Source organism: Calonectris borealis, chromosome 24 (assembly GCF_964195595.1).
Source record: "Calonectris borealis chromosome 24, bCalBor7.hap1.2, whole genome shotgun sequence".
Classification (NCBI taxonomy): domain Eukaryota; kingdom Metazoa; phylum Chordata; class Aves; order Procellariiformes; family Procellariidae; genus Calonectris; species Calonectris borealis.
In genome coordinates this window covers 3,470,026-3,493,516 of record NC_134335.1, presented here as the reverse complement: position 1 = coordinate 3,493,516, position 23,491 = coordinate 3,470,026, and the positions used below count along the sequence as shown (strand labels likewise).

Below are 23,491 nucleotides of genomic sequence, written 5' to 3'. Positions count from 1 at the left end.
TCTTGCTCTCTGCTAGAATCAATGTCCTCTGATTGGAGGGAGATTTAAAAAAAAGAAAAAAAAAAGAGGTTTTTGTTATTAGGGTAAAATCTAAAGAGATGGAGAATGACATTATTTCTCATCGCATTTGAGGATTATCAGTTACACTGAACAGATCTTAACCTTCTGACACGATACACAATTCAAAAAACAACATAATACAAGCATTGCTGAAAACCTGTACTTTGTAACATTTGAGAAGCCACAGAAACCAACACTTTCTCCTTCCCATACGAAATTAACTACCGGTAAACCCTTCTTACTTTGCAAAAGCTTTTCCATACACCTTGATCTGTTCAGTTCCTTCTTAAAGTCATTTTCTAAAGATCCCTTATGTTGCCAACTTATCAGCTGCCAAACTCCCCCTGGAACTTGAGGGAAACAGGACAAAGCCAGCAAAAGCTAACACCCTCTCTTACCCGGATTTACTAGAGCACATAATGAAGCTGACTTGGAAAGAGTAAAGTGCTGGTACATTGGTATAACCAAAAGAGAGTTGCTCCTTGCCCAGAAATTGCTTATGCAACACAAAGCTAATGCTGTCTGATTCTCCCTTGGTCTCTGAAATTTGATTTCTTTGGAAATGGCAGCAGGCGTGTTATTTTACATTCAGCCAAGCTATACAAAGTCTGCAAGTATCAGGAACATACCAACAACTTCTATGAAGCTTAAAACATTCTCTCATGTTTTTTTGTCCAAGAAACAGACCTGCTGACAGCACTGGTATTAGTCTAAGAGCAGACTCCAAAGACTTAAAATGCTATGCTTTTTCATCAGTGCTGGGACTACTGTTGCAAGGGAATAAAGCCTTGAATATCATAAAATTGCAATTTCTTCAAATACAAATAAGGAGTTCAGTTAGGAAAAGAGGGCAGAGGACTGAAAGGGGAGGTTAATTTTAAAAAGCCCTACTGCAGGGCCTGGAGTAGAGGCAAAAGGCAGGCAGCAGGGAAGGAATGGCTTTAAAAGAAATAATGGGAAGATAAAAAATGAAATAAAATGGGGAGGCGGCGGATTTCTCTCTTTACAGTCAAAGCACATTTGCCCATTGACTTAAGGCTAGATTCTGGAGTGGCATTCCTGAAGACATGGAACTTGGAAGATGCTTGCAGCTCTAAAGCAAAGCTTCAGAATGCCGCTGTACTTTCTTTTCTGCTTCTGGACTACCTCAGAGATTAAACAAACACCCAGGATAAATTATTGCAGTCCCCAAGACCCCTTCATCATGCAGCCAGGCTGCTTGTAGGGTATAAACAGGCCAGCATCTCTAGAGGGCTCAACACTACACAGCTGCTCCCCAGCGCTGGAGGATTTTGAGGTAGATTTAAGGGTTACATCCAAACAACTAAATTGGCTTAACTATTTATAGAAAACAGACTTTTGGCATGCTGGACCTCTGGTAAAATGCTGTGACCATAAGCAAGGCAGATAGCTATTCCTTACCAACACAACAAACACAACACTACATTCAGGTCTTTCCTGAGCGTGGCTTGGCTACACACAGTTTCAGAGCGGCTGGTACAGGCCACGCAGGGCAGGGCCCTTCTTTGGTTCTGGGTCTGTACGGTGCCTCATTCACACAAATTCTTGTTGGTGCCTAGGTCTCTTACTGCAATCGCTGAAAGCATCACTAAAAGAAATGTTTTCCTCTCCTCTTATTTTAGGAGCATCCTTTGAAGCAGAGCTTTTAAAAGGAGTGCACAACTTTCTAAATCACTTGACAAAGCTGTTCTGTGTGTTGGCGGCTTTCCCAGTGCTAAGCTATTGCATCAAGGGCAAAAGAAGCCCCTGCGCAAACAGACCTGAGCCCTGCACAACATCCTCCTGGCAGCTCACATCTCCCACAGCAGATTATGCGGCACAGTCAGTCCTGCCCAGGGAGCTTTGGGGCGTGAACAGAACATGATACACACAGCTCCCAGCAGATGTACAGCCCTGCAGTTTCTCTCTGGCTCTGAATGAAGACAGCTGCTCAATCCATAAGCAACGACACCACAGCATGCACCTCTCGGACCCCAGATTAAATCTGCACTTTTGCACAGTGCTGATTTTGGCTCATCTCTACAGCTGCAAGTACCCCCACACAAGGCAACATTAATGCTAAATCATACTCTCTTCCTATCAGACTTTCCAAAGAAGCAATTCCTAGGCAACAATGTTTAGTTTACGAATGAGAAGAGCTCATGGTTCATGGTGTGGAAACACCGGAGAACCTTCTCCTTCAGCATATAGGGCATGGGAAACAAAGGAAACATTTTTGCTCTTCAAGTTGCTCGAGGATAGGTGCATGAAAGGCCTGGGAACAAATGTTATGGAAGAAATGCACCCTGTTCAGCCAGTCAGCAACCTGAAAGCACCTGTTAGCAAACACCAAACTACTAAGTACTCCTCATGACATCCTTGCAAAGAAGAGTGGTTTCTCTGCCTGTTAACATGTCCAAGAAGCAGTAATGGTGAAAGCTGTACAAGTTGTTGGCTCAGTCCCTAAAAAGCACCCACCAACCATCACTTTGTGCATTTACACTAGCAATGCCGACTTATCCAGCAATACGCAATACAACTTAAAAACTGCGTCCAAGGAGAGAAAACAAATTCTTCATAGAATTAAATAATCTTTATTTTATAAAACATAATACAAAGCATCTACACCATTCACTGGTGGAACATTAGTCGCTATTACACAGTAATTCAAACACAAGTTATTATTTCACACTAGTTCTGCAGTTTCCTTTTACAATTTGGTCTAGCCACTATGGACTAGCCTGAGGACAGGTCCCACCATGTGCTTCCATAGCTTGAAATTTATACTTCTTCTGGGTCTGTGATTCTGTGCTGGAGCACACTAGACAGACTATGAGGCCTTGCTCGGAGACATCATTGCTAGCTCTACCTCATAAAGCCATTCCTAATAGCTCTTTTGTTTCCCGGTGCCCTTGTTTAACTTCTAAAGCCTCAACATCGATCACAGTGCTCTACTTCTTCCAACCAAGTTTCCCCCCCAGTTCAAAGAAGGGGACCGCTCAGCCATTAAGTACATTATCTTTCAAAACATCTTCACACAAGGTGTTTCATAGATACCTGCAGTCACTAACCGACATCCTTATTCACTTGGTCAGGTATGGGCTGTCCAGCCCCCACAGAAGGGCTGTAACCATGCATTAAGCTGCACACCAAACTCAGCAGAGGCCAGAGTCCAAATCATCAGGACTGCTCAGGAAAGTCTTCTTGGTGGGCAAGTCAACAGCTGCACAGAGAAATGAACAGGCTGTTTTCACCTACATTTCTTCAGGACTTGCTGCTGAGCCTTTATTCCCTGGTCAGGCTGGCTGCTGAAACTCTTTTGGCTCCAGATTTACTGCAATCCTTACTAGGGAAAACCCACCAGACATTCTTTCTTCAACTTGGGAGTCCACCTGAACAAGAAGCAGCATGGCTGATCTTTACGCACGTGTCTAGCTTACTCCTTTTGACTCCTACCCATAAGCACCACGGCAAAACACCTTGGACTCCTGCTTTTGTGAGGCAAGCCAGATGCTGGGAAGTGCCATGTTCAAGTGATAAAGTACTGATGACGGGTCATAGTGAGAAGTGCTTCACTCAAAGCAGCACCATTTTGCCTTTACACAGCACAGCTTGACACAGACCACCAAGCATTCATCAAAGGTGGCTTAGTGTTAACAAAAGAAAGCACCCCACGAGGTAGGTAATACTGTACCCACTTAATGAAGTGGGTAAGCTGAGGCAAAAAGGCTCCTTGACATGCCCAACAGCAGCAGCAGAGCTGGGAGAGAACCAGCAAGCCCAATTAGCCCTTCTTGTCTCCCTTCAAGGCTCAATAGGCATATCACTGTGCTGTGCTAAATGAGTCAAGTTGCCTTTTCAGGATCACTTCACCCATCAGTTGGCTCTGCTAATCTGAAGTGCTTTAGGCTCTTCAGGTCTTTGGCTGCAACAGGCAAGGCTCACCGCAGAACTGGCACCTGAGCTGCACTGGAGGCCTGGTGCTGAGGCTCAAAACAAATGATCATAACGATACCAATAACAAAGGAACAGCGCTTAAGAACATACAATGAAATAAACACCAGAAGCTGCCAACTGGGGGACAGTTTTTCCCTGCAAATGGGACCAGATAAGTAACGCTTATTTTTTCTTCCAGTCAGGTTCACTTTTTTGCTTAAAAAAGGCCAGGTTCTGCACCTCTCGCTTCTTTAATTATTAGGCTGTAAAATAAGTCTCTCTTACCCTATAAATGCTCACTTCATTATAAAGTGACCCAGATCCAATCAGGGAGACAAAAGTGAATTCAAAGACCAGGGGTCAAGGCATCACTTCAGATGAAAGAGAGCCAAGGTTAGGTCTCTGGCTTGAACAGGGCAGAGGACAGATTTGAAGCTGGGTAGCTCTTCCACTTAGCCACCATGTTTTGAAGATGCATGTTGGCCACTCTTCAACCAGAAATCCCAATTTGGATCTGAGGAAACACTCTTGTCAAAACTGGTACCTATGGTCCTGGGGAAAAATCATCAATGCTAGTTTCAAGTGTTTTTCAATCATTTTTCCACAGAGCTCCCAGACATTCACCTACAGTACCCCACTATCCCCAAGCACTGAGGCAGACTCTGGGTTCAGACACACTGACCTGAATCTGGGATGATACTTTCAAGGGCAACAGAAATACACAGCTTTCACTACAAATCAGGTTCTGGCCCCTGTTCCCTTTAGATTGCCAAAACCAGCAAGTACAGATTGTTTGCAGATTGCTGCAGTAAAACACTCTGCATTTACTGTTCTTATTTTTAAAAGTTACTTACAGCTTGGGGAAGGTATTTGTCTGACAATCTCAAGGCATGCCGTTTGGTCTCAGGCTGGCTCCACACTATGCCTGCATTTGGGCCAATAAGCACAGCAGAGGGAGTTTTGGCATTCTGCAGACAAATCAGAGCTTGGTCCATCAGCCAGAAAACCACAGAAGTCCTGATGGGGCTTCTCGTAACGGAAAGTGTTGGTCGCTCAACGAGCTAAAGCAGTATTTGGAGGGGGTGGGTGGAGTTGTAACAGTCAGGGATGAAGGAGAGGGAAAAGTCAGAGAAGCGTTTCACATCAGGGGCTGTGTCTTTGGGTGTATTCACAGAGCACCTAGTCCTGCAAGGCGCCAGTGCTGATTAGAGCTTCTGGACACTACTGAAAAATAAGTTATTGATGTGTTATTTAATAAGTTATTAAAAGGAATTAGAAAGGGTAGGAAACCACGACCTACCTAAAATACTGTTCTTTCTAGAGTCACACTCTAGCTCAACCACCAAAATCGTTTCTCCCAAAGGAAACATATGGATAATGAACAAGTGCAGATAACAACCATCATTTTGCATTTATATAGCACCTCTCAAGTAAAGATCTGAAAGTGCATAACACAGATGGATCAGCTCCATCACCCCCAATTCACAGATGGGGAAATTAGGCACAGAGTTAGTTATGTGACTTGCCCAAGGTCGCATAACAAGTTGGTGGAAGAGCCAGGAATCCCAACTCTGATGAAACACTACAACATGCTTCTTCCTAAGAGTATGAAGAGTCACTCTAGTTGTCTAGACTGTACAGGACACTGAACATGAAGATCTAGTGTTATTTTCTCCTCTCTTCCAAGATTCTACCAGTGCTGAAGGAGTTAGTTACTAACATTACTATTTACACCCATACTGCTGGACTAGTTATGTTTAGTCTGTAAAATTAGCCCTTCTTTCACTCGTATCATTTAGTGTATGCTTACATACACACTGAGACAGCCTCTGCCAGGCCAAACACTGCAGATCCAATGAATCCATGGCATAGCTCCACGGATTTCAATGGAGTTACGCCAGGGATAAATTTGGCTCCAGAATTGCTAACGTGTGTTGGCTCCTCTCCCAACAGTGGCATTTCAGGCACGATCCCCTTCGTGCCAGATTGTGAACTCGAGGAAGTCTTTACTCAGCATCCAGTCAGTGGTTTTTCAGATGTCCATTAGTTTTCAAGTATAACTCATCACTCTTCCGACTCCTCCAAGCGTGGTACTTCTTCATGCTTTTCCTCCTAGCGAAGCGACAGATGCTGACCATGAAAACCCAGGAGACAGCATACATGATGACACCCCCCAGCTTAATGTACCACCTGGGTTTGGGAGAAGCAAGCTCACAGTACATCAGCCAGGCCCCCACTCCAATCCGCACCCCAGTGAAGAGGACCACGAAGAAGAAATCCACCACATCACCCGTGAAACTGTGGTAACACCCCATCTCCTTCAGGAACCAGCGGGCCTGCAGCAGCGGGTTAGTGATCTCACTACCAAAGATGACGGCATTGACCTCCGCAGCTGACTCCCCGAGTGCCAACGATGCTGTGATGCCCAAGATGCTCACCAGATGGTGGGCCAGCATCAGGGCACCCTCTGTCTGGAAGTACACACACCAACAAAGGTCGAAGAGGAAGTAGCCCAAGCTAAGGCACAGCACATGTACCTGAAGAGTTGTGTTGGGTGATCCTGAAACACAAAGACACCAGACAGAGCTTTAAAGCATGGAGGCAACAAGCAGGCAGGATCCGAGACAAGGAAGGGGTATTCACCTTCCGCACTGGCAGGCTGGTATTAGCTTGTACTGATCACAGCTCAGCTGGAGAAGTCAGACAAGTCACAATACTATAGTTGTTAGTTTAACAGTTGCACACACATAACGGCCACACAACGTGATCACACACTCTGCCAGATTGCAGCTGGGGAGGGCCATTACACTAGCAAAATACAGTACCAGTCTCTCCATTTCCCTAGTACTTTACATCACAAAGCAGCTCAGATATCATTGCAATCATCATTCCTCAAGTGGGCTGGATATTGAGGTGGTAGGAGAACCCCACTTTGTGCCAACACCCATTGGGGGACTTGGGACCACAACTTTCATTACTAACCTGGGTGACTCAAAGGCCAGGGACCATCAATAAAGCCAATGTAAGCAGAGAGACAGGTAGCAAGGATGCCATGGGTCAGCGTGACCAGCCTGCAGCTCCATTCATAATTCCGGTGCTTGTAGCGATGGCAGAACCAAGCGTAGAGAGAGAGCCAGGCAAGCAGACTGCAGGCTACCCGCAGAGGCAGGGGGAACAGCATCCTGTCACAGGAACGGAAAGACAAAATGCATCAGAAGGTATAGCCTTCGGCAGTGTTAGCACAACCCAGTGCAGCATTTCACCCGTAACCACCAGCCCTGAGTGTACAGTGCTGTCTTCTGATGGTGTGGCTTGCTCCTGACAAATTTTTTCTGCAGAGGAACTGCGGTTCCTCTGGGGAAAGGCTTACATCAAAGAAGCGTATCCCTGAAAATCAGGGCACATTCACCATGTGGCCACCAGCACACAGACCCCCACCAGTGTCACCTCAGCTGTGGGAAGACACACTGAAAGCAATGACCTTGTAAAGCAGTGAGTTCCTAGCCTGGTTGAACGAAAACATACCACGACTTGGTAAAGCACCTCAGAGGACTTCCCCAACCAGTCTACAATGTAGGATCTGCTGGAAAATGTTAGGGCTTACCTGCACTGCCTGAGGGACAGGCTGAGGGGCGCCACATCCAGCAATAAGGCTTTGATCCAGAGCTATGCCTGCCCCTTCGTTTTAGTTCCCTGCCCATATATCTGCATTTGACTGGTCTGCTTGTGTTGCACCACCTGACCTACTCGTCCTGTCATGCTGTTTACTAGCTTGGTTCCTCTGGTCCTGAAACAAAAAAATAAGAAAACCCCAAAACCACACAGTCTGTTGCTAGGTCCACTGATACTCTTCCCAGTGCAGTGACACCAACTGCAAATGTGTCAAGAGAAACACAAAGGCATTGCCATCTCCTCCTGCTACTGAATTTTAACCTCCCAGCACTAACATTTCCAGGACAGTCTGGGAAAAAACCACAGTAAAATCCCCTTCTCCTCCCAAGGAAAACTTCCAGTGGAACAACATATAGTTCAAGCTTCTTCGTAAGCACATGAGGACAAAGCTCAGACTAGAACAAAGCATCCCCCAGCAAACGGTGATCGGATAAAGCGGCCCACCACCTTCGGGAACAGCCAAGCACTCACACAGCCAGTCCCTTTCCCACCCTGGCTGCACTCCACGGGTGCTCCCGCCCTGCCCCGCACCTCCCCTGGGCAGGGCGCTGGACGCTCCCTCCTCTGCAGTCTGAGAGGTGTGAGACAAGGTGAAAACCACTTAGCTCTCCTAACGGCAGACTTCATTTCATCTTTTCTGGCACCAAGACCTCCAAATCTTTTTGATACAAAAGGATTAGAAACTATGCTCATAAAGATTTTTTTCAACAGTATTTCTTTTATACAGCTTCCGTCACTCACTGTGCAATACAGAATCCCTCAAAAAAGCAAAAGACATACTGCCAGAACAAAATTACAGTGCATAAACATCTGTGGTGGAGGACACTGCTCTTGTTGCTAAAAGCCCCCCAAATACATAATACTCTAATAACCACATCTCATTCATATTTATAATAGTTTTCCATGAAACATAAGATGTGTCTCATTACTCCTGAGTATTCAGGGAAGCGCATCAAAAGAAGTTGCGTCACGCTCTGGGATACGCGAGTTTCCAGTTGTGCAATAGCAAAAGCACCACTGGTCCTGCTGGTACCTGCTGACCAGCGTGCTGGATTCACACCCAGGGCTGGGGAACACCAAAAGGACTACGCATGATGAGGAGTCAGATTTGCAATGCCCAACCTTCTTGTTTGGCCTGTTGCAAGTATTACCAGGAATGACTTAGGAGGCTGGGTAAACAAAACCATTATGGTATAATGGGCCTCAGGATGAGTGACCGGGTGTTTCCATTGACATCCCGGGTACTTGAGGTCCATATGCATTTAGAGTCAGGGCAGATAAGGCAGGAAGAATTCTGATGTGACAAAAGGGATTGACCAGCTGGAGAAGCCTGGTAGAAGGAAGAGGAATGACCTTTTAAACATTTTGAGGTGTCTTCCATGCCTGTTTGTGAAAAAGATGTTTCTCCATTCCCTGGGAAGAAAGATGGGGGCTACCTTCCAATTGCAGATCAAAACTCAACATTTGTCATTAGCATACACAATATATATTGCACCTGTGAATTATGCCTGTCCCCACACTCTGGAAAGGGCAATATCCTTTAAAAACATCAGTAATGATAATCGTTTGTACCACCAGTAGCAATGGGGTCATGAACGAAAGCAGGCTCTACAATAATTACACATGCCTAAAAACCGAGTCCAGAACAGCCCTGCTCTCCCCGAAAGAGCTCAAAAACCAGACGGGCACCTCCAGCAAAGCACCGTTATTTCCTGTTTGGTTTTTTTTTGTTTGTTTGTTTTTTTGTTTTTTTTTTTAAACAAATGAAAAATGGAGGAGCGCAGAGAGCCTAAACAACGTGCCCCAAACCACGGACTCAGCCCGCCCGCAGCCAGCCGCCCTCTCCCCGCCGCCGCCGCGCACCCGGCCCGGGGCCTCCCGCCCCGCTCGCCCCACCTGCCCGCGGGCCTGGCGGCGAACAAGCACCGCTCGCCTCCGCGCCTCCCGGCCCCGCTCTTCTCCAGCGGCGTCCGCAGCTTTGCGGGGGCCGGGCCGCCGCACGCCGCCGCCCTCGGGGAAGATGCCCGCCCCGCGGCTGCAGCCTGCAAGCCGCCGGGGAAGGCTGCGGGGCCAGGCCCTGCCCCTCGCCCCGCTCGGCCCGGCCGCCCCGGCTCCCGCAGCCCTCCCGGGGTCGCCGCGGCCCCGCGCACCCACCTGGAGGGACGCGGCTGCTGGGGCCGGCCCGGCGCCGCGCCTCCGCCGCCCCCCGGCGCCCGGGAAGAGGAAGCGGCGGCGGCCGGGCGGCGGCCGAGGGGCACCTGCTGGCGGGGAGGAGGGACGGCAAGGGCCGCGGGAAGGGAGCGGAGGGGGCGCCGCCGCCCGCCTCGGCCGCGGCAGGGAGGGGGCCGCGGCGCTCCCGGCCGGCCCCCCGCGGAGCGCAGCGCCCGGCACTGCCGCTTCCCCGCGGGCGCCCCGCTCCCGCCTCGCCCCGCAGGCCGTCGCGGCCCCGTTGCGCATCCCTCCTAAAGCCAGCTAAGAGGCTGGTGACCTTCGGGGCTGGCCCCGAGCGCTCTAACTCGCAGGTCTGCAGGCCTCGCTGTCTGGGGAGGACCTCGGTTCAATGCCCGACAGGTGGTTGCTCACAGAGCAAGAGGCGGGTCATGTTCCCACCGGGCGCCCACACATACAGCATCGCTTTAGCCTGTGGGCACAGGAAATGATTCCCACGCACCCACGACCCGCTTCAATCGTCTCACGTGTCCCTGAGGTAAGAGGCGTGACCACACGGCTGCAGGCAGACGCGGGCTTGCTTTACTCACACCCAGGCAGCGCCTGATGTGAACCGACTCTTCTACAGAACTTGCAAAACTGCGTCAGTAGAGCACCAGCCTCAAGGTAACATGCCCCGCGGGGTTCATCGTCCAGGCACAGCAGAGAGCATGCAGCTTCAGCAGGCTGGGGAAGGACACAGCCCTGCCCTAAACATACCCTCTCAGCCAATGCTTATACAGCAGTTACAAAGCCTAGCAACTTCTTCTTACTACGAGCATTCAGTGCTAAACCACATCTTTTCTCTCTCCTCCCTTCATTTACAACCACAGAGGAGCAAAATCCGGGGCTCATGCAGGACACCTAAAGTAGCTTACAAAAATGTTCCTCCAACCAACACTCTCCTTTCATAAGGTGCAATCAAAACAATCGCTCACACCCAGAAGTAGGGTGGTGGTTTTTTTTTCCTTCATCCTGTAAAGTTTTACCTTTTGAAATACAGGTGGTGGGAGTGGCTTGTCCTGCCTCTTACAGCACCTGTAATGAGCCTGTTTTCAACTGGATATCTCTCTATCTTACTTTTCCAGTTCAGGCCAGGCGCAGGTTCCTATCGCTACAAGGCGCTCATCCTTCAGCTGTTTCAGCACGACATCCTCACTAGCATTAATAGTGCATTTGCTTCTCTGACAAATCTTAGGTCTCATCTAGCTTTCCTCCACCTTTGCTGGATCAGGCACCAGGCCCCCTCCCATAGCCTCAATAACAACTGAGATGGAGCTGTTCTAATATTTAGCTTGGGATACAGAACAGTGTTGACAGACAGAAAGCTATAGGGTTAACGTTGACTCATAGCACAGAAACTGTGTTGCCAGGCAGAACAACAGAGATGGTCACAGAAGAGCACTCCAAAAGTCCTAACAAGGCAAGGACCATTTAATGCCTGAGGTAGAATATAGAGAAGGAGTTGTGGGTTTTTTTGTTCTGGATCATACAATGTGCAAGATTTGCATCTAGTGAGATGCAAGGTGGCAAGTTAAATCATCTCACAGTGGATTGTACCAGAAGTTAGGTGCAGCTTATACACTAATTTTCTTGTTTGCTTTGTGCAGAGTCAGCCATTTAAATAGGCAGGCTGAGTTGCACTGGCTCATTTTGCCTGCAGATGAATAGCATTCAGCAAAACAGCTCAGGACGGGAACCTCTGCTAACGGTTATTTGCACATTGCTACCCATTTTAGTATAGCTGCACCCTCCCTCAGCAGTACATTATTTCTTCTTGTCTTCTTTCTGTACCTATTCTAATGAGAGCTTACAACACTGAAGGGTCACAGAACATATTAGCTTGCCCACACTGGGAAAATTCTTGCCCAAAAATAAACTGGAAATATGGAAGAACTGGAAATACACAAGAGTCCAATAGCCTTCCTCAGTGATAGGCCAAGACTGATGCTCACTTTTTGTGACTGTAAAAGCCCTCAAGGATATTTGACAGATAAAAATCAGGCACCTGTATTAAAAATTACATTATTTGAATTGTTAGCAAATAAGAAATCCAATGGGATACTGAGGATGAAGCCAGATACTTTTCTAGCATCACATTAGAGGGTTTAACACTAAAACTATCCTTAGATGAGATGTGGTGCATGACCACCTGAGGGCACTTACTTTGCTTTAAATCTCACAGGGTAACTACCATCAGTTCTGTTTTGCATGCAAGCAAGCTGGGTGCACTGGATTACTGTCCCTCAGCTGAAGGAAGAGAGTTTTCTTGCTGGAAGCTAATCCCAGGCCCACCTCCACTCCAGACAGCAGAATCCTGGCCCAGCAGTAGCAGGTTCTCAGCTGGAAACAGCCACTCAGCAGTGGCTTAGGACATCTCATAAACCCAAAGATGTTCTCATGCTTTCAACTGCTTCTCCAAAGATAGTGTAGACAAACCACCTTGCAACCCATCCCTTCTGAATTGGTCATCCCTAGGATGAAATGCAACAGAGAGGCATTGGTGCTGCAGAGAAAAAAAGGCAACCTGGGATGTAGGCCATGACCAGAATTTAAGTTACCTGGTGACCTTGCGTCCATCAAGAGCAAACACTTCAGTTTAATGGCCCATTCTCAAGTTCCCTGTGATGCTGACTGTGATTCATTGGCAAGGCAGGTTATGGGTACATTAGTCACAAATCTGAGCTTCAACTGACCCTCATCTATCCTTCACACCTCAAGCCTGAGCTCCAGAGCACATGGCTCAGTCTGTGCTTGTTTCCCCACCAGCTCACTCCTTCCTGAACTGCATGAGCCAGAGCTTTGCCGGTGACTACTAGCCTTAGCATGCTTCGGCTACCCTCAAGCCTGTTTTCCTCAGCATTAACTTCAGTTGCCTCCTTAAGACCCGGAACAAAAGAACATTACAGCAGTTGTTTCTTTTTAAAAAGAGAACATAACTTTATTAGAAGTCTCATCACTCACAGGAGTTTCCAGAAGAGCACAGTGACTCTGGCAAGCGTTCATACCCCGTGAGGCCAGGCCCCCAGAGCCATGCTGGCAAGGTATCCGGAGTGCAAGGCTCCTTTTTTCCTAAACATATTAGCCTGCTAACTTGCCTGGATTCACACCTGCAATGCATTCAGAGGGCATGTCAAAAGTTAGGTTATTTCATTTCATGTCATGTCATTTTTTAATCTCCGCATACACCTTATTCTAACGTCCAGCCAAGGCGGGTATCTGCACTGAACAGTGCTGAAGTTAGTGAGATAAGAGGCATGGAGGAGCTAGTAAGGCTGCATCCCCACAGCAGCTGTATTCCCACTGCTCCCCTCCTTCACCTTGGCAGCAGGGGTGACGCCTCACTTGAGCAAGAGCCATACAGGCTGTTTAAGGGGCTCTTTAGCTCCATGAAGAAGCTGTTCTAAACAAGGTCTTTGAAAGCAGGAAGGAAAGGCAGCCAGCCTTGCTAAGCCTGAGGGCAACACAAGGCCATTTGTTCCTCAACTGTAAGCAAGGCTTTTATGGGAGACTAAATCTGAACTGCAGCCTTAAACAGAGGGAAATTCACATTAAAACCCCAGGGGAAATGTCGAAACACAATTCTGAGAGGTAAAGAAAACAAGAGAACTGGTCCATACTCCAAGACCTGCTGGTATGGAGCAGATGTTACATTGAGATCTGCCTAAACATTACTGTCACCCCTGAAAATACAGTCACTTATTAGACTCGTTAGCCATGCATTCAGCTTAAAGTGGCTTGTAAATGAGCCAACCCCAGAACAGAAAGAGCATCCAGAGAGGGCTGTTCTCTGTCATCCCTCACCCACAAAATGCCTGTTTTTTTCTTAAAGCAATCCAAGGCTAGATGAATGCCTGCTTATGGAGTTTATTGGCCTAAGTCTAATTCTTGACTCGTGTTTGCAAGGGAGTTTGCAAGGCCCTGACTCAATCCCAGTGAAGTCACACTGCTCTAAGATCCGTATCTGCTTGAATGCAAGTATTTAAAAAAAAAAAAAAAGAAATGTATCATTAAAAACAATGAGGTAAAACATTGCCTCACCTCAAGTACCATCACTTCACACACTCAAAGGACAATTCCACTATACCCCTGCAAGCACTTGAATCCTATTCAGAGGCTTTCATCCAAGTACTTAGTCAAGTGTGTTGTCCAACTCCAGGATTAAGGGAGAGTGAGGCTCAGTAAATCTTTGCTAGGTCACACCCCTACCCGATCCCACTGGCAGGAGATGGAATTTTTCAGATTTGATTTTCCAGCTCTACACTGTAAAATAATTCTACTTCCAAAATGATTACAGAACGTACAGACTGTGCCATTACTGGTTGCGGGCTGAATAGGTCTGGCATTGCCACCCTCCTTGAGACTGTACCATTGCTGGAGAAGTCAGGCAATTGGAGTTCAGTAGACATGCCAGGTTCCTCAGATTTCCACTCAAACCCCTCTTCTGTCAGCTTTCCCGTGTTCCTAGCGCTGATTCATCTCCTCCAAGGGGCAGCAGACCAGTGCCAGAAAGTCAGTTCCACATCACTTTTAGGAGTTCTTTTCACAGGAATAGGCTTCAGTAGGCAGGACCCTAGCCCAGGGGATTGTCATCCACAACCCGTTAATGAGCTGTCAAGTGTCCATTAGTTTTCACAGGTGCATTCATACTCCTCGGGCATGTCCAGGAACGGTATTTTTTCAACATTTTCCTCCTGACAAAGTGGCAGATCTCAACCATGAACCCCAAAGATACAGTGTACATGGCCAGGCCTCCAGCCTTGAGGAGCCAGCTGGGATCAGGGGATGTCACCATCGCATACATGATCAAAGCTCCTCCCCCGATTCGCAGCACCAGGAAGAGGAGCACAAAGAAGAAATCCACCACCTCTCCCAGGAAAGTGTGGTAACACCCCATTTCCCGCAGAAACCAGCGGGTCTGGAGCAGTGGGTTGGTGATCTCGCTAACAAATACAACAGCATTGACTTCTGTAGCAGACTTCCCGAGCCCCAGCACCATGATCATGCCACAGATGCTCAGCGTGTGATGGAACAGCATTAGGTCCCCCTCTGTCTGGAAACACAGGCACCAGCCCAGGTCAAAGATAAAGTAACCCAAGGTCAGCGACAGCACGTGGATCTGAAGAGATGTGTTTGGTGAACCTGAAATGAAAGATGTACATAAGCCTGGGGTCTTAGTTAAGACATTCTTCTACAACATGGAGCAATACAGGTTGTGAGTACGCCTCTTTCCTCCTTAGTTTCCAGCCTTATCCTATGGGCCAAGTGCCAGGCTGGAAGCTTGGTTGCCTGGTTCTGCTCTCCCTTCACACTTCAGCCTGCCCAGCAGACCCAGTCAGGCCATCCCATCCTGCCACACTCCTGTTTCTCTTTTTCTCTCCACCCTTCTAGAAAGCAGGGATGGAAAGGCTGACCCCCATCAGCAGAACTATTTGAGATTTAATGACAGAAAACAGCAAACAAAACCCCACAGCCGAATGCCAGGAGTTATTATACCCTTAAAGCTGCGAACAGCATTTAGTCTATTCTCAACACATTGCTACACCTAATGCTGCAATAATCTCAAGCTGCCAACCTGAAAACTTTCAATACGTACATGGATAAAACAAAACAAAACCCAAAAAACCCCAAAAAATTAACAGTAAGAAGTGGTAAGAGCTGGAGAAGAAGCAAGGGAGTTTAACAAAATGCTGCCCCAAACATGCCCCAAAAACATACACCTAAGAGAACAGGCAGCAAAAGCAATCAGCCCCCCACTTCGCCTGTAACCAGAGGTGTCCACGCTGCGTCACAAGGACGTGTGCCAGGGTAAGACTCCAAACATACCTGCATGGGTCAGAGGCCAGGGGCCATCCAAGAGAGCAACGTAACCTGAGAGGCAGGTGACAATCACCCCATGCAGCAGGGTGACCAAGCGACAGCTCCACTCGTAGGAACGGTGCTTGTTCCAGTAGCAGAAGCAGGCGTACAGAAACAGCCAGGCAACAAAGCTGCAGGTCACCTCGAGAACGATGGAAACCATCCTGCTGAACAGAGAGCGAGGACGTTACGAGCACAGCAGCCCTGTCAGCAAGGGGTGTTCATCCAGGCCATCTGTCTCGGTATCCACCCCAGCCCACTCGCGGAAACGCCAGGGGAAAAAAAACCAACCAAGCAAACTCAAAACACCAAAACACACACGAGCAAACCAAACAAAACAACCCCACCAAAAGATGCCTTGTACCCTTCCCGTGAGCATGGTGCTCTCCTGAGACCCTCTTTAGCACCATTTCCCTGCAAGCCCCTCCACGCTACCAAGGCCCTACCGTGTTTGGAAGATCCCAGCACGAACGGAGCCAAAGCGGCTCAGCCCTCCCCGACCGCCTGCCGCCCCGCTCGCCGGCGGACGGAGCGGCGGGGGCCGGCACACGCGAGGGCCGGGACACCCCTCCCCAGCACGGCGCGGGGCCGGGGGCAGGAACCGGCGCCCGCGGAGCGGCCCGGGGCGGCGCTCTCCCGGGTTACCCGGCAGCCCGCGCCCTCCGCCCGCCCCTTACCCCGGGCTCGCCGCTGCCGCCTGCCCCTCTCCGGCTCCGCGGGCTCCGGGACCGCGCGGGACGGGAGGCGGCGCCGGCGCCGAGCGGCTTTTATCGACCCCTCCCTCCCCTCCCTCCCCCGGCCGGGGCAGCTCCTGCCGGGGAGGGTCCTTCCCCCGCCCAGCTCTCCGCGCCCCCGGGGGTGCTCCCCCTGCCCGAGCCGCCGCGGGGCACCTGCTCCCCTCCGCTCCCCGGCCGCGTCCGCTCTGCCCCGCTTACCCACCCCGGAGGCGAAAAGGGATCCGAGCAGCAGAGCTGCGTGCCCCGGGGCAGGGAGAGGGCCGCGCTGCCGGGGACAGCGCGGGGAAGGGGGAAGGCGGTAGGGGAAGTAAGCGCAGGGATTGGAGTGCGTCAGCCGGGCTGGTACCTCCATCCAGCCCTCCCGGCTGTAAGAGGCCCATAGGGGCCCCAGGCCTTAATTTGGCTGAATGTTTTTCTCTCTGATGAAGGAGAATAAAGTGGAGAATAAAGCTGCGTCAGGCAAGAGTGGAGATGCTTTTGGCCTTTTGTTGTTGTTTTTTAAAAAAGTGTCCTGGAGTCCTCTTTCAAGGTTTGTACCTGGTTTTGAAAGCAGAGGCCGGGTGGGTGGCCTTACGGTGATGACCTTTGTGTTGTCCTGTGCTGACTGCAAGGAGGGGAGGCTGAGGCAGGAGTCGGTGAGTTTGGGACTGCTCGGGACCAGAGCTGGGGAGCGGTGCGGGATGCGCAGGGAGATGTGACACAGAACACGCAGAACAGGATGAGTAAGCGAGGAGCTGAGCTGGGGCCGAGCACCAGGGCTGGGCAGAGGCAGGAGTGAGTAACCAGGAAAGGGCTGTGCTTCCTCCAAGCCCTGACAGCAAACTCCGTGTCGGTACCGTGTAATTTCTGTTTATTCAATTTGCTTTAAAAACTGTCTAAAGGAGAGGCCTCATCTGTGGTCACTTAGGTCTGTTGTGTGTGCTGCACTCCATAGGATGTTTCTCTGTGTTATAAAAGCTCTCGTAACACATTAAAATATGCATCTAGTTGGACTGTAGATTATAGGTTGCTCTTATATTTGAGCTAAAACTTGCTGATTTTTCTCTCCTTTGCCAGCATTTTGGCCCCTGCTCTGAAGCAACCCTACAGGCTGCGCAGGCAGGGACCCCCTGGCACAGAGAAAGGGGGTCCCACTGCAGCTCGGGCACTAGTCCCTGCTGGCAGCTGAAAAGGTGAGCCTGAATTAAGCTCAGCTACTGAAGGCATTGCATTGGAATGTTAGGATCTATGCTAATTCTACCAGGACTGTAAGTCCCAAGGCTGTGAGCATCGCGGATGATGAGGGCACTTGATGGGATCATTTGGACACTTAGAAATGCTCAAAGTCTCCCTTCAGGCCACAGGGAAAACTGGGAAGGGCAAGGAATAGAGCCCTGTTCTCCTAGCTTGCACTCACTCTCCTCCCAGGTGGAAAGCAGAGAAGGAAAGAAAGGGGAATGAACAATAAAAGAAATTAAATACCAACAGCAAACTGTTAATTTTTCAGCCCTTCCCAGTCCTGCTTGAACTTGGACACTGCTAAACATCATGGATGTATCAGGTACCCCACCTCCTACCTGGTCTGCACGCTCACTTAGAGCTCTGCAGTTGCTACAGCAGTTAAGTGGAAAAGTCACCCTTGATGTCAGCCATTTACAGGAGTGCACGTCCTATATGCACTCCAGGATCTGTCATCAGAGAGGAAGATCGGGAGTATTTGTCCATTTTTATATTCTGAGGATGCCAGTTCTGTTTTCTCTGGCTGAGAAGAGCAGGAACTAGAGAGAGAGGTCTACCTCCAGACACACCATAACTTCCAAAGGCATACCATGTCCTTGATTTGATTTTGGAGCAGAGTGGGATCTGGCTCATTTCTCCAGAAAGCTTGTGAATGACCACACCACAGATAAAAATAAAAGATGAATGGGGTTGCACCCCTTATACTCACAAGTGATAGGGATGGGACCCACAGAGGTGTTTTTAGACAGGGACTCAGCTGACAGCTGGCTCTTCACTCACCTGGGGTTCACATCACTGATGCTTGAGTCCTAATGGTGGAGGAGCGGAGGAGCTCTTCTCCCCAAGAGAAGTGTGGGGACAGAGAGCGTGGAGACTGTTCAGGCACAAGGGCTGCTTTGGTAGCAGAGCAGGTTGTTCAGGAGATTATGTGAGTTCTTATAGCCACTGTGAGGCACATCTGCTTGTGAGCAATTGTTCCCTGCATTGTTTCTCTATGGCTGTGCAAGGTGACTCTTAGTCTTGGAAAGCTGGAATTTCCTGCTCTGTATATTTTCAATCCCATAGATGCTCCTGTGAGGCTGGAAGTATTCCTAGAAGATGGGAATGAAGACCTTTCCCTTCCAACTGTAGCTTTTAGTGAAACAAACAAGCTGCTAGTGTTTGTTTTCCTATTCAGGACCAGTTTATCAATAAATCTGAGAGACTTGTTATTGTGTTTATAAACTTTTCAGTGGAGATCAACTCTCATGATGTGTTTGCACAACACCTGGCACTGCTTGGCTTTGATCTCAGCTGCAATACTAATGTGCAGATACCGTTACTCAGCATTTAATACATTTGTAATTTCCATCCCAGCTTTCAGAAATAATATTCCAAAATTTATGCAGTGCTGCTTTTGTGGGAGCAAATTACGTAGAGGAATTTCTGAAAATTAAATGGAATAGTCCCTGTCAGTTAAGAGCCAGATAAGAGCTTGATGTATCTTCTCTATACTGTAAGAATGTATACATGTACAGTAACTTGTAAATATATTATTGTAAATAGTTAGCTGCCTTTTTCAACTTTATTTTTGGTCTCTATTGACAAAGAGGGTGACAAGCCTCTGGGAGCCTTTACCAAGTGTTTAAGTAGACTGTCAACTGACTGAAATCAGTAGCCAAGTTACAGCTCAGCTATCAGGTATAGGATTAATGCAGGAATTACTGGGTAAAATTTGCAGGCTAGGGTTATGAAGGCAATCAGAATGGTCACTTCTAAACTTTTAAATAATTGTTTATAATCTATGAAATAACTCAAGATTTTTCACAATAGAAACGAGCTGGAAACCAGAGCTTTGCTGAGGGTCAGTGTAATAAATGTCTTCTATGATGGCTGGCAGAATCAGCTGTAATGTTCATCATTCATGAACAATGCTATTTAGCACAAGTTGAGGACTGGGAGAAGGGAAGGATTATCAATCCCCATTAGGTGATGGTGATAAGTAATTTGTCCAAGGTCACACAGGAAGTAAAATAAGATAGGGTGTCCCAAAGGTACAGATCGCTGGTTTAAATTTGTTGTTCCTATCTCCTAATCTTTAAATATCCATAATAGCCAAAATCAAAAAAAAAAAAAGGAAAAAGGAAGAAAGTAAAAGAGAGAGTGTGTTATTGTCTTAGCAGCATGCTACCCTGTAATGCACTTGTTTCCATTATGTAGGGTATTCATTTTAAGAAGGTCTGTATCTTAGGAGGGAGAGGCTGGAGCAAGATCCCTTCCTGCCACTTGAACATCTTTTTCATATGGAACTGGCTTTGAATAAGGATTGTAGAATTATTGCTTATAAAGCTGGAAGCTTCTTAAGGGGTCTTAAGGCCAGCCACCCCTCTTTTTCATCCCTGGCCAGGGCTGTTGTTTGGTCAAAATCCAAATCCTGCTGACTTCATTCATAGGGTTGCAGCACACCCAGTGAGCAGTCACATGCAAATCACTTCTCGGGCTGGCATGAAGAATGGTTGTTTCATCCTCTGTCCTCCTCTCATAGCGTTGGCCAGCCTTCACAGGAGCTCGAGTGAGGTGTTTCAATGAAAGGCCTGAGAGGAAAGGCAGCTCTTGAGGGAGGGGTTATGAATTTGCCAGTTATCACCTACACCTCTCCCTTAGGATGGCAGCATCTCTTCTCCAAGGGCACAAGCCCACAGCAACGCACCTGGCAGGGTTCAGCCCTGGCAGGTATGATCGAGTCGTCAACGCGCATTGGCTCATCTTAGTACGCCGTGGGGTTTATGCCATCCCAACCAGAGACAGGAGAGGAAAATTCCCCTCCCACACACTTTATCTGCACTCGAGTACAGGTCAGTGATTTGTTTTCTGAATGGATATTTTTTTTAAACTATGACAGTATTGAAATTTTCATGTAAAAGTATATTTTTTTCTAATCTTTTAGACCAGATAAGAGAGAAACACAACTCTGAAAAAGTTTCAAAACCAAGAAAACACTGGCATGTTTTAGTTAAAAAGCAAAACAAACTTCTGCTGATTTGTTCACTCCTGTTTCTCTGAGACCCTCCACCATTTTAGCACAGATCCCTTAGTCTCACCCCACCAGCCTCCCAGCCAGTTTAACTCAGCTGCTTACGTGAAATTAGTGGAAATTAATCAGGCAAAATACTTAAATATAGCATCAGCCCCAATTCTCTATCCAGTAACAAAGATCTTGCGTGGGAATAAAAACTGTTACTAGTCCCCGGTTGTGTATACCTTAGCGCATTCATTTCTAGAGATCTTCCACTGTCAGTGTTCGGCAGCGATCATGCAGACTTTTCCAGCAGGACAGAGCCAGCGCCGGAGGGGACCTGAGCAGGTATTGCTCTGTCTGCGGAGCTTGCTTTAGCTCATTGTGAGAGCCCACCATTATAAGCAATGCCCCAGCAGGCAAATGGCAGGGGTAAGTTTGCGCAGGGAGGGCATGTTGGCATGATCTGTCCCTGCAGCTGACCCAGCGGACAACTAGCTGAGTTTAAATGCAGTTGTTGTAGCACAGTTGTTTTAAAATACTGTTGTAGTATCATTCTCTTGGCTGGAGGAGAATTTGTTTTTTCCTTAAGAATCCTGTGATTAAGGCACACCATAGAAAAAGCTGTCCTGTTTAATTCCTGTCAGTCTAGCTGTAGAAGGCAGTTCTCGCAGGGAAGTCCCTGTTAGAGACAGTAATGAGAACCTTAAGAAATCTGCCAAGAAAACCCACCCGCGCAGCTGTACCAAACCTGTCACAGCTTAGCTTTAGAATTATTATATTCAAATAATTCATTTTACATCTCTAAATATAGTTGGAAAGCAATGGAGAACAAGGCTTGAAATCAACCCTCCAAGCATGTAAGAAAATTTAATTAAGGGCAGAAAGAAGGGCCATAGCAATCAGGAGAGTTAGATTAATACTTCCCATCTACATTTCCTGCTTTCCCAGCATAAAATGTTTTTAAAATCACAACAGATTTTGTTGGAAAAAAAAAAGTTTCATTTAATTTTAATGTTTCCACTGAAAAACAGATATGATGAAAGTGTTTCAGTTAGAGGTAAATGAGTGGTGGTGGGGAATCCAGGAAACAGAAATACAGTTTCTCCCTTTTTTGTGTTAGAACATTTTGAAAAAACTTTTAGTATTTTAAAAAAAGAAATATTTTTCTTAATTTCCATTTTTTAAGAAATGTTACCTTATCTTTTCCAGTCCTTTCTCACTATTATCATCAGTGTCTGCTTCTATAACAAAACCTCACTCAAAGCAACAAATGCGGTTCTATATACAATGTGCATGTAGGGCTCAATACTTTGTGTGAAGGTAGCTGATAAACTCTTGAGGTCCACAGACTTCCCATAGCCATAATTCATCACACATGACTGGATGAGTAGGATAAGAAACAACTGATCAAATATTTTTTTTCCCCCAGAAGTGACAAAAGATAATTTTTACTTTAAAAAAAAAAGCTCACATTTACCTAAAAAAAAAAAAGCCATCAGAAAAAAAGACTACTACTCAAAAATGTCTATTTACAATCTGTGAACCAGATACTCATTTACTCTAGTTCCACTGAATTAATTACTTGTACCCATAGACAACCTGACCAGGAATTTGTAGTACTCAAGTCTACTTTAACAAAATTAAATATCTACCTCTTTTCAAGTGGAGAGTTGCAAAGTAACAACAATTTCCCTGGTGATATGCTGTGAAAGTTGAAGTTTCCTACACTTTGGCATCTCATGAAATTAAGAAACACTTGTACACACAAACCTCAAGATTCACACCTGAGCAATACAACTTGTCCTCCCAGGAACAGAAGAGCATGCTGCAGAGAACAGGCAAGCTACATTACTTACAATTCAGGAAAGACCAGAACACATGCACACCTCTACTCCAGAGAGGTTGTTTTCGTTTGGTATCAGATAAAACCCAAAGGATGAATAAAAGAAAGAAGGGAAGGTCAAGATTAATCCTTGTCCCATCAAATCAACACAAACTGCTTTTGTGTTCAATGGAGTCAGAAGTTCACCCAAGGTTTTCAAACAGTGACGTCCTCCAGTGGGGCAGTGAGGCCAGCTGTGAACAATAACAAGACCTGGACACAAATTTTGCAAAAGACAACAATTTTTTTAAAAGGAAAAAATAAGAAGGCTCTAAAATACTTAATTAAAAAAAAAAAAAAAGAAAGAAAAAAGAAAAAAAAAGCACCTTTAGAAACAGAGCAGAATGGCTCAAAGCAAAGCAAGTTTGGCAGTGGATAAAGCACAGTGCCATTGACCTTGGAAGTCTATTGAAAACCAAGGCTCACATCTAGACACAGGTCTCTGGTGAAATGAACTGGGTAACCTCGGCTCAGTTTGGGGGTTTATGGTGTATGTGCGTGATAGTAACAGCATGACAGACCCTTCTTATGGGAAGCTCTGAAATGAGTGAGGGGAAAAGAGGGTCCTGACATAGAAATCCTTCCAGATAGAGATTACCAGGCAATCCAGTGTGAATGCAGAGATTTGCAAGCAGAGGGCAGTGTTTCATGCTAATAGTGCTAAGCAAGGGCTCATTCTTGAAGTGAATGCCTGGAAGAGTATTACAATGTCACTGTTGGCGTTGAGAATCCTTGGGGAAGGTCAGCTGCAGTTTGAGTCCCTGGAGAGTTCTGCTGCTATGGGTTCCCTTAAACAAGACCTTCATTTGGCAGCATTTTGAAGGCACTGGAACGCCAGATGTTGCCCCAAGCATTGTTCCTAGAGAAGTTGGTCCATAGCTAGAAGTCAGAGCTCCTTTTACACATGATGGAGGAGTCATC

At 47.3% G+C, this 23,491-nt stretch overlaps 2 protein-coding genes across 13 annotated transcripts; both read right to left on the bottom strand.

The window, feature by feature from the left end:
- Positions 1–2,631: 2,631 nt before the first annotated feature.
- Positions 2,632–14,334, bottom strand: LOC142092668 (TLC domain-containing protein 5-like). 6 transcript variants are annotated; one of them, XR_012677147.1, is made up of 4 exons: positions 14,181–14,261; positions 6,979–7,178; positions 4,851–6,556; positions 2,632–4,548 (listed from the first exon to the last, which is right to left on the bottom strand). XR_012677147.1 is itself a non-coding variant. In XM_075172940.1 (3 exons), the coding sequence occupies exons 2-3, from the start codon at positions 7,175–7,177 to the stop codon at positions 6,018–6,020; spliced, it is 738 nt and encodes a 245-aa protein (XP_075029041.1). In that variant the 5' UTR covers position 7,178; positions 14,246–14,334; the 3' UTR covers positions 2,632–6,017. The 6 variants fall into 6 exon arrangements, 4 of the variants coding, with proteins under 4 accessions (XP_075029041.1, XP_075029040.1, XP_075029044.1 ...); XR_012677148.1 differs by having other exon boundaries at positions 2,632–4,510; XM_075172940.1 differs by having other exon boundaries at positions 2,632–6,556; positions 14,246–14,334.
- LOC142092669 (TLC domain-containing protein 5-like) lies at positions 11,407–16,513 on the bottom strand. 7 transcript variants are annotated; one of them, XR_012677149.1, is made up of 3 exons: positions 15,703–16,404; positions 13,918–15,018; positions 11,407–12,986 (listed from the first exon to the last, which is right to left on the bottom strand). XR_012677149.1 is itself a non-coding variant. In XM_075172945.1 (3 exons), exons 2-3 carry the CDS (start codon positions 15,896–15,898, stop codon positions 14,480–14,482), a joined length of 735 nt encoding a protein of 244 aa, XP_075029046.1. In that variant the 5' UTR covers position 15,899; positions 16,413–16,513; the 3' UTR covers positions 11,407–14,479. The 7 variants fall into 7 exon arrangements, 4 of the variants coding, with proteins under 4 accessions (XP_075029046.1, XP_075029048.1, XP_075029047.1 ...); XR_012677150.1 differs by having other exon boundaries at positions 14,181–15,018; XR_012677151.1 differs by having other exon boundaries at positions 14,246–15,018.
- Positions 16,514–23,491: the final 6,978 nt, after the last annotated feature.